The 10,000-nt window shown below is 39.0% G+C and overlaps 2 protein-coding genes across 3 annotated transcripts in view; one reads left to right on the top strand and one right to left on the bottom strand.

Annotated features, from left to right (window-relative positions):
* Positions 1-8,419, top strand: part of LOC138029770 (tyrosine-protein kinase receptor Tie-1-like) — a 556,173-nt gene extending 547,754 nt beyond the window's left edge. Inside the window, exons 6-13 of one of the 2 annotated variants that reach the window (XM_068877594.1) lie at positions 274-384; positions 1,460-1,650; positions 2,679-2,801; positions 2,976-3,046; positions 3,187-3,227; positions 4,008-4,104; positions 6,178-6,277; positions 7,166-8,419. In XM_068877594.1, coding sequence (XP_068733695.1) covers positions 274-384; positions 1,460-1,650; positions 2,679-2,801; positions 2,976-3,046; positions 3,187-3,227; positions 4,008-4,104; positions 6,178-6,277; positions 7,166-7,231 — 800 coding nt within the window. In that variant the 3' untranslated portion in view covers positions 7,232-8,419. The remainder of the gene's footprint in view (positions 1-273; positions 385-1,459; positions 1,651-2,678; positions 2,802-2,975; positions 3,047-3,186; positions 3,228-4,007; positions 4,105-6,177; positions 6,278-7,165) is intronic. The other variant, XM_068877595.1, reaches the window with a different exon arrangement.
* LOC138029742 (fibroblast growth factor receptor 2-like) overlaps positions 1-10,000 on the bottom strand; it is a 466,762-nt gene that overhangs the window by 52,897 nt on the left and 403,865 nt on the right. The window lies entirely within an intron of this gene.

Raw genomic sequence — 10,000 nt, 5'->3', positions numbered from 1 at the left:
TTTTTTTCTTCGTGGCTTTGGTCTAGGAACAAACGGTCAGTCGTTCGTTGTGTAGAGAACAAACATGTGTAATCCGCGAATATAGCTACGGCGTGCTTTGAGAGAGATTTTCTGTTATTTCTTACACCTTGTGTTTGGCTATGATTTACTTGAATTTGACCTCGAACGCACGAAGACAAGAATGAGCCCTGATGACAGGTACACGGAGTACAATCAATGTGAATTTTACCTTTGTTTTTTTTTTTTTTGTTTTTTTTTGCTTATTTGATTAAGCCAACGCTCCTGAGTCAGACAAGAGAGACTTGAAATCCGAACTTGAGCTGATGAAGACCCTCAAGCCTCATCCACATGTTATCAAACTATTGGGATGCGTCACTGAAACTGGTAAATGCATCTATGGATTATACTATGATGCTGCTACTATAGAAAAAAAAAGCTTTTCTCTATGAATGCTCACTTGTTCAAAACTCCTAAACAGTTCCTACCTTAATCTCGTCTCAGCATTACAATAGGATATTGCATAGTAGTTCCAATCATAATGAGAAGCCCATTTACGACGTACCAAAGTGCGAAGTGTTCAGTCTACAGTTCTGTTTAAAACCGGGAAGAAGTGTTTTATCGGGTTTTAAACCACGGGGCGAGGCCGAGTACTTCATCTTAGACCCGAAAAAACACGACCTGTGAGTTTATTGAACAGCTTCAAGAGCACTGGCTCCACAGAAAGTGTGTCGGAACAAAGGTTCAAATTTAAATGGTGGGTGGAGAACGGTAGCATACTAGAAAAAGAGGCTAAGCTTTATTATTATGCTAAAAAATTCAAATGAAGAATGCTTTATTAGTTTGTTAACGCTCAGGCGCTTGCCACATTTTTCCGGTGGTCTGATAGCCTGTTTCGATCAATAATTATTAAATAAGTTTTTGATATATTATGTCACCAGTTGTCGATACTTCCCTTGTCAACTTATCAAAAACGTTTGTTAAATTACCCGTAGTGGCTTTTAAAGGAAATCCATCGTCATCTTGAGTAGGAGTAGGAGCTTTCACAAGGCAGATAAAACCAGGTCAATAAAACGCTGCGGTAAACAATGGCTTGGGAAGTTAGTTGGATAAAGTGCGAATATATTATGGAATGTTGTGGTTGACCTAAAAACAGATTTGTCATTTCTTTTTATAAGCAAAGCTAACCCTTGGCATCACGAAGACACTGAACTGACCTTAGTCAATTTCTGCATTTAAGCATTCCGAATGAAGAAATAGAAATAGTTGAATTTTATTCTGGTTTATTCAGTGAAACTTGTCACATTATCGTAAAATTAAAATACTCGCTAGCAACGCAACATGACGGAATCACTTACCAAGTCGAACATAGAGGAGAGGAGATGAGAGAACTGTACGTTGACAAACAAAAGGACCCATAGAGATAATACCTGTTGAATAAATGTCATAATATTTCTCGTAGACCGCCTATTGGTGCTAATCGAGTATGTCCCTTATGGTGATCTGTTGGGTTACCTGAGAAAGAGCCGCGGACTGAATGACACGTATTACAATAACCCGGATATCAAGCCCCAAACCAATCTGACGCCACAACAGCTAATAAAGTTCTCCTGGCAAATAGCTGATGGAATGAGCTACTTATCTTCAAGAAAGGCGAGTATGACTGTAATGTCATACAGAAGTTAATACAGCAAACACAATTATCAGTTTATATATAGCACTTAATTAGTATGCAGCCGACGCGTTGGCTCAGCTGGTTTTGCTTCAAACTACCGTGCGGGAGGTTGCGGGATCAAACCTCTGTCCATACCAACACTCAGGGTCTTTAATTAACTGAGGAGAAAGTGCTGCCTTTGTAATGGCTCCTAAAAAAGGTCAAACTCTCTATTAATATCTGATTAGGACGATAAACCGTAAGCCCTGTCTCACAACCCTTCAATGTTCATAACCCAGTGGGACGTAATAGAACACACACACTATTCGGAAAGAGTTATTGTTGTGTTCTGTCGTCTGTGGTATATCTTGGTTGGGAGGGTAATTGCCTGGCGATACTAAATACACCAAGATGCTCTAAAAATGAAAGGGTAAAGAAAGATATGGTATGATATCTATGATATGATATTAGTCTTGTTTATGCAATATTAGCAACTGTTATCAACCGTTGTTGCCATTGCATATTATAAAATAATTAGGATAGTACCCGCACTCTCATTGGTCAATAGCTGTGTTAAGATGAGAGTATGGAAACACGGCTGTGACATGACACGAATTGTGATTGGTTATGTAGTCAGACGCGCGTTTTGATTGGCTGGTAGGAAATATGTGCGCGTATCAAGAAAAAAGCAATAGAGGACGTTTTCCGTGTTTCCATAGCCTCATTTAAACACTCGGGGGAGTTGGGAGAATTATCATTATCGTCCTCTACTGCTTAATTGGCGATGTTATTGTGAATTCTATTATCGTTGCTGCTGTAGTCACACTTGCGTGTGCCTGTCATTCCCATGCCAACTGGAATCGCCACTGCCACATCTCCAGTAACACTGATACTTCATGTCATTGCTAGTGTCATTGTAAGTGTCATTAACGTCGTCAAAACTGCTATAGCCGCAACCACTCAATGTTTTTATTCACTTTCAAATTTATTGCAACTAGCCAATAATTTGAAAAATGCTTCACTTTAGATCATTCACCGAGATCTTGCCGCTCGCAATGTGCTGGTTGGGGAAACAGAGACTTGCAAAGTAACAGACTTTGGAATGGCTAGAGATGTGCAACAGGAAAACATTTATGAAAGAAAGACAACGGTAACAAAACGTTTCAAACCAGAACATAAAAAAGTATAAAAAGCTCGAGCTTACAACTTGACGCGTGTTCAACTTCAACGGAGAAAAAACGTCAAATGACGTGGTATTTGTTGCAAGTCGTAACTATAAAACCGTGAAGTATAATCCATTTTGTTTGTTATCTGCAACTGCCAGGGTCGGTTGCCAGTTAAGTGGACAGCATATGAATCGCTACTGTATGGAAAATACACCACAAAGAGCGACGTGTAAGTAGACTTACTCGTTTTCGCTTCAAGTTTGAGAAGCGATGTTTGGTCTAAAATCGAGGTTGCCTACCATTCGACCATGTATGACCTTCAATTTATACAAAATGATAAGTCTGACGTGATTTCCCTTTTTTTAACAGATGGAGTTATGGAGTTGTTCTTTATGAAATCTTTACCGTAGGTGAGAATCCGTGCATGCAATAGTTTGCTGTTTTACCTTCTTTGAGATCCTATCTACAAGTACTGTAAAAATCTGATTTTTGATTCGACTTTGGCCCACGTACTTGATATGGTCAGAAATGCACGTAATTAGATGCACGCCGATTTCAAAAAGCGTCACGAAGTGTCCCCTTGCTCTTTTCCATAACGTTAACATCACTTCTGTCTCGGAATACAGACAACTAATGCCACGAAGTGTCCCTCAAATACTGCTCCTAAGGTAAAGGTAAACTGTTGCATTTACTCTGAGCCAAAAATAACTCTAACCTTTACACTTATCGTATTGTTAGAAATAGGTAGCAAAGGCTTAGCCTTAAAGGGACACTTCGAGTTGGATGTCAAAATTGAGTGTCAAGTGCCCACTTGAGTATAGCTATTCAGATTTGCTCAGTAGATTCTCTCTGTAAGAATCAATTTTGGGAAAGGAGGATTAACCTTAAGCCATCTTATTAAAGAGAAAACCAAATCTCAACTAGGATATTGCAACCTCGTTCCCAGGGCCTCTCCTCTCTGCCTCCATTGTCGTTGACAATGGAGACAGGCAGAGAGAGAAGAGAGACCCTGGGAACGAGGTTGAGGATATTTGCCATAGACCACAGACTCAGAGTGGGGAATTAGGATTCAATGGTATCCTAATCTAAGTCATAAATGCGTTTTGTCCTTATGACTAGCAGTGAATGGGAAGGTAACAGGGATGGTGGGTGCGGGTAAACATTTCCTCCTCTTTTTTTTTCCTTCCTAGGTGGTTCTCCATATCCACGGATGGATGGCAAGAAAATTGCAAGTTTGCTTCAGCAAGGTTACAGAATGCCGAAACCACAACACGTGGACAATGACTTGTAAGAAAAATCTCTTTCTGTTTGTTTCTACACTCTGCTTTGTTTATCTTCTACGTCACTTAGTTCAAGGGTGTCGCAAAAAAAGCTTAATGTGGAAAAATAATTGCTCGCCAACTGCGAAATGCTTTTTAGCACACTACTTTCATTTGAAATATATGCAAGACCTTAACCAGAACCGTAACCATAAAGTAATACATGCAGTTCTTAATAGGTTTAAGTTGACACCCTTTTGACACATTGTGACATGCATGGGAAGTACCATTTTCTTATTATGTATTGGTATTGGACATGCATCGAGAATCACTTTATTCTATCGTCGCGAGTCGCAAAGTAATAGATTCACTCGTTTGGGCTTACGTTGTCAAAACTAAGAGATTAGGGAGCCTTAGCAACGAAGACTGGAACGGCAACGAGAACGTCATCACAAAACATAAATTCTCATTATTGTAATCACTTCACGACTATTCCAAGTTTTTTTAACGTGAGAAAGGTATGGCAGTCCCTCAGGAATGAAAACGTTATGAGCGGTGCTTTATTTAGGGGAGAAAATAAAAATTTATCTTCGAATGCTGACGTCCTTCATAAAACCTTAAAGTTGGTAATTTCACGTTGTTGCTTTGCTGACGACGGCAAAGAAATGGACAAAAATGAAAAACGCACGTGCAGAACGTGCAAAGCTATTGTCTTTGGCCACTAAATATGCACATTTTTGACGTTCTCGTTGACGTCGCCGTTGTCGTTGCTAAAGCTCCCAATTGTCATGGTAAGAGTGAATCCCTCATATAGGCCTTATACCCAAAGTAATCGCTTTTAAGTTATTTTTAGACATGGTGCCCAGTTCTTCCGAGGATGTTACTCGCACGATGCGTGGACTGCCCAAGCGACTTTCTCGAAATTACCTGAGAGAAATAGCCGGGAATTTGGTGAAAAGTCGTTTCTATGTTTCGATTTTCAAAAGATGCTTCGATACACTCTCAGCTGTCCTTTTGTTCGGCTGGGCTTTCGTTTGCTTTGTGCTCTTTCGCTGTTCATTATTTTGCCGTTAATCCGGTTTTAGGGAATTTAGTAGGGAGCTTACGAAAAGACGACGCCGAAGGCAAAGAACAACGACGACGCTACAAAACAATAGGTTTAATGAGCAAAAACAATGGCTCTGCACGCTCTGCACGTGCGCTTTACGCTTTGGTACATTTCTTTGCCGTCATCTCCTAAATGACGACGTGAAATGACCAAATTCAAGGTTCTGTGGAGGACGTTAGCACATGACGATGAATTTTCAGGTACTACACATTTTTAACGCGAAACGACATGAAATAGTTTCGTAGTGATATGAATAACGCGAACTGGTATTTTTAAATAAAGTCCTCGTAGCCGTCGTCGTCGTCGTTTCGTAAGCTCCATAATAAGCAAACCTCAACAGCAACGGCAACCAGTACAATGGCTGTGTAAGCGTGGGTTATAATTCTTTCTTCATTTCTTTGCCGTTCTTTACAAAACAACAACGTGACTTTATGGCGGCGAGCGTCTATCTGCACTTTCGACCATCTGGTTGCTTTGTGTTTCGGCGTTTGTTCGCTTTGCACTCGTGTTTCTACTCATTTCTCTGCCATTCATTCAGTTGTTATTGTTTGCGCAGGGTAAATCTGTCTCTTATTTAAACTCCTATTAAAGTTTCGAAATGCATTATAACATAGCGAGAGCTGAAGCTCCTTTGCTTGGAATTAAAAGACGACCTCCTCACAGCGTAGAGGTTTTCCTTCGCTTTGAAACGAAAAGAAATGAAACATAAACACATCCTTCTCGAAAACATCCACGCAACGCGCGAGTAACATCCGTGGAAGAACCAGGGACCATGCCTAAAAATAACTTAAGAGGGATTATCACAGTAAAGGTTATTATTTAGCCTCAAATGACCGAAAATAATATTGTAAAGTTAGGTAATCCAAATCTCTCATTTGGATACCCTTAACATTTGCATTCAAAGCCTTAAGTTAGCTTGATAAATAAAATTTGACTCAACACTACTCATTTTAAGACAAAGTAAGGTAACAATGTAATGAAATTATTTCAAAGGTATGAAATCATGATGAATTGCTGGAAAGAGGAACCTAAAGCCAGACCGTCATTTGCTGATTTAACACAACAGCTACAAGGAATGGAAAATCAGCATAAGGTCAGATTCTTTATGAAATTTTGAGTTGCAAGCCAACAGCCAACTTCCAATGCCCTGTGAATTAATTCAGAGGGCTTATAGGCATTTATCAATATCCTTTTTTTACAATGACTGCAAACTTCTCGGGCGCTCATTGGCTAACTTTTATTGTAATAAGCGGACAGACGCATAAATGCGATAATGACGCGATATTGCTCTCGTCAGATTGAAGTTTCTGGCATTTTTGTCTCTCGTTCGTCTCGTGTTTTGACTTAATTTTGACCCCTCTGCCTTTTTGTTATTGTAAAAAACAAATTGATGTCAGAAATTCATTGTCAATATTATAACAGGATAGACGCATGAAAAACTGACATCAATTTGTTAATTGTATTAAAATATGACCAAGCTGTGATTTTTGACGTTAAAGGCTCAGAATCATGTCCCAGTATCAATTGAAGGCACTGAATGTGGTCCTTTAATTTGAACGTGTTGGCCGTAAATAATCGTAGAGCTTTGATTGGTGCTTGCTCGTTTTTGTGGTGTATTTTAAGTATCGGACGCAAAATGATGAGTCATAACGAAAAATCTTCAATCACCGTACAGATAACCATAATTTGCTTAACTAAACAAAAAAGCAAATCGAATCGATGGTGTTTTATGATCACTTTGGGACCACAAAAAGGCTGCAGTTTCTCTGTCTTACCAAACAGCAATATGGTCACCTTGACGTGATGTAAGAGTTCTTCGAACAGGTGGCAGCCAGGTTTGAGACGCATGGGACGTAAAAGTTCTTGTTTTGAACACGGGGGGGGTGGGGGTGGGGGGGGAAGGAATCTTTTTGTGATGTTATTTTATAAACTAAAGAGGAAAAAACATTTCTCAATATGTTCTTTTTCCTTTCTATTGCAGAGGCTGCTCAACATGCATATTTACAACAATGATCTGTATGCACAATTGGAGGACTTGAACGCCTAAAATGAAAAGCAACCTGACTTCCTTTGTTTTCCAAAAGGACGTTTAATCTCTTCGTCCTCACCCTTGACTTTGATAATAATTTTCCTCTCAAATAACCCAAACTGAATCAGCATCTAACGTTCTTTTTACTGATTTAGTTAAATTAATCTCTTAGCCCTTTAGCGTGCAGTTTTTTGCCATTTATTTCCTCGAGATTCTGCATTTAAAGCGCTGCTAAAGGGGTACTGTCATGAGCTGCGCATGATCGAGTTTGTTTGATCTCGCGCTCACAGAACATTCTAGCTGCCATTATGGATTCACGCGTGAGTCACGTATATTCGCAGTTAATGAATTCTATGTCAAACATAGCGCTCAGAATTTAATATTTACCTGTCAGGAAGAACTTTCCGGATCAATAAACGTTTGTAAATGCGAAAGTGCTTGCAGTAAAAAGCGAAATTACTGTCGCTGCACGCTTCGCAGCCAGCATCGAATTTAGCTTGCAGCCAGGCGTGAAAAATTCTTCAGATAAATACGCTTGTGCGTGTTATTCCATTCCTTCAGTTATTCTTTGCGATCCGTTAAAGCCTTCCTTTTTCTCCCGGAGTTTCTCCTTAGTCCACCATGGCCCTCCCCAGTGGACGCCATTTTGAATTTGTCGATTCAACTTGAAAAAGTTAACCTAACACTTTTCAAGTTTTCGCAAGACACTAACGCATGCGCAACTCATGACAGTGTCCCTTTAAGTGAGCAAAACTATCCATTGTTTGGGCCGAGACTCATCCAGTAAGGGGGATGTATTTAGTCCTTGGATAATGAAAATTGCAATGCATATACTATGTGTAAACAGGAACTGGAGATTATGGATAGGACACTTGCTTCTAACCAGCGCAGTAGTGAAAAAAAATGGTTGCTAATCTATTTTTAACTTGTCGCAATTTCTACACAAAAACGTGATCCTCGAGGGTAACTTGAATATTGTAATTTTTATCAAAGGAGAAATGAATTATCTTAACCCATAAAATAATTTTGGTTAGGTGTACGTAAGAAGTAGAGAAAAAAGACTAGAATTTTGGGAGGTAATCGAAGTGATATGAAACACTTGGTGGTCGGTGGGAAGCACTTTTCTTTTCAATTACAGGAAGCTAAGGTCCTTAAAACGGCAACTTAAAAGCTATGCCTTCCCTTAAAAGTGGACTTATCACAAAGTATCGAAACGTACAATCATTGGTACAAGCACATCTTTGACGAGACTTAAATTTGTAAATATACAAGACATTCTTCTTGGAGCAAATGTGATTTTGACACACTTATTCACAGATTAGCCATAGCAGAGTTAATAGAGGGAGACTGGTAATGAAAGCCGGCGGACTTCAAAGGACGAACTCTTTGTTTTGGTTTATGGCATGTCACATGACCGCGAATGTGCACATAATATCAAGATGGCGAGCAGCGAGTAGCTTTGCCCGGAGTCTACGTGAGTTTATTCTTTTGTTCTAATCGTCTGAAGTCCGCCGGCTTTCATAACCAGTCTCCCTCTATTAACTCTGGCCATAGTTGAGGCTCATCGCATGGAGATGAAAACTCACTTTTTCAAACATTACAAATGTCTTAAGGTCTGATCTCGTCCTAGGTTCGTGGTGTGAGTTTTTTAAAAAGTTCCTAATTCACCAGTATTTATGATATGAGAATGAAATAAACACCATTTTATTGGTCCTTGAAAGTAGTTTTGGATCCGAAAAAGTATCCTTTTGTTTGAACGTTATTTTTCTAGGTTCTCAAAGCAAACAGATAGTCCTATTCTACGGGCATAAGATACAAGGGATTTTAAATTTTGCTGAAATTTTCTTAACCAATCGATTTTGAAATAAATTTTCAACTGAACGGATTCGGTGGTTTTTGATATATTTCGCTTTGCATTCTTAATCTTTCATCAAAGTTAAAACATTTTTCTACAATTGTACTGTTTGAGGTCTCCTAATAGGCTCCGGATAATATGAAATTTCCGAAAATCGTTTGTTTTTTTGCAGAAATATAAACATTATGACTTAGAGTATTGATTTGTAAAAGATTTATGTACATCAAATTTTGTAAAAGCCCCGAAAAAACACATTTACAGAGTTACGGCAAAATCACGACCATGACCACCGTTTTCTGGCCTAAGAATCGCCCTTAGCTATAACAAATAGTTTTCGTCCGTTTTGGTGTCAGTGTTTTTCAATTTTATACCATGCTTATTCTAAATTCCAGTGAAAAACACTATTTTCAATTTTCATAGTAATTGTCAATAAATTGAGGTATTTTGAAGACGTGTTTACAATTATGTGCTCATCCGCGCTAGATAGTTGCTACCACACGCATTGTTAATTTAGAACTATCGAAGGCGGCATGTGCTAGTATAATTAATATTTCTACAATCCTAGACAAAAAAAAATTGAGACTTTTCCCTTTTTTTTTTGACATATTTTAACCATAATTTTAAAAGAAGGCTGTAAAATGCGCCCTGCACCTGCCCAATCCATGTTTATCAAAAGTATCAAAAGTGTGTATGGGGAAGAAGCACCGTAACAAATTCATAAAAATACTTGGAAGTTATAGTTATAAGTGTCGCAAAAATCAAGGGTTGTAGGTATTGGCAGTACAGCTTTGCACTTAAGGGCCTGTTTACATGGAGATAGGGTCACCCTCCTGTATTGTTTTTCGTGGTTGTGTTTACATGTCAGGTAGGGTCACCCTAGGGGTAGGGTCACCCTATCAACTAGGTAGGGTGACCCTCCTTAGAAGGGCCAG

Source organism: Montipora capricornis, chromosome 13 (genome assembly GCF_036669925.1).
Source record: "Montipora capricornis isolate CH-2021 chromosome 13, ASM3666992v2, whole genome shotgun sequence".
Classification (NCBI taxonomy): Eukaryota; Metazoa; Cnidaria; class Anthozoa; order Scleractinia; family Acroporidae; genus Montipora; species Montipora capricornis.
The sequence above is the reverse complement of the archived record's forward strand: the minus strand, read 5'-3'. Positions and strand labels throughout refer to the sequence as shown.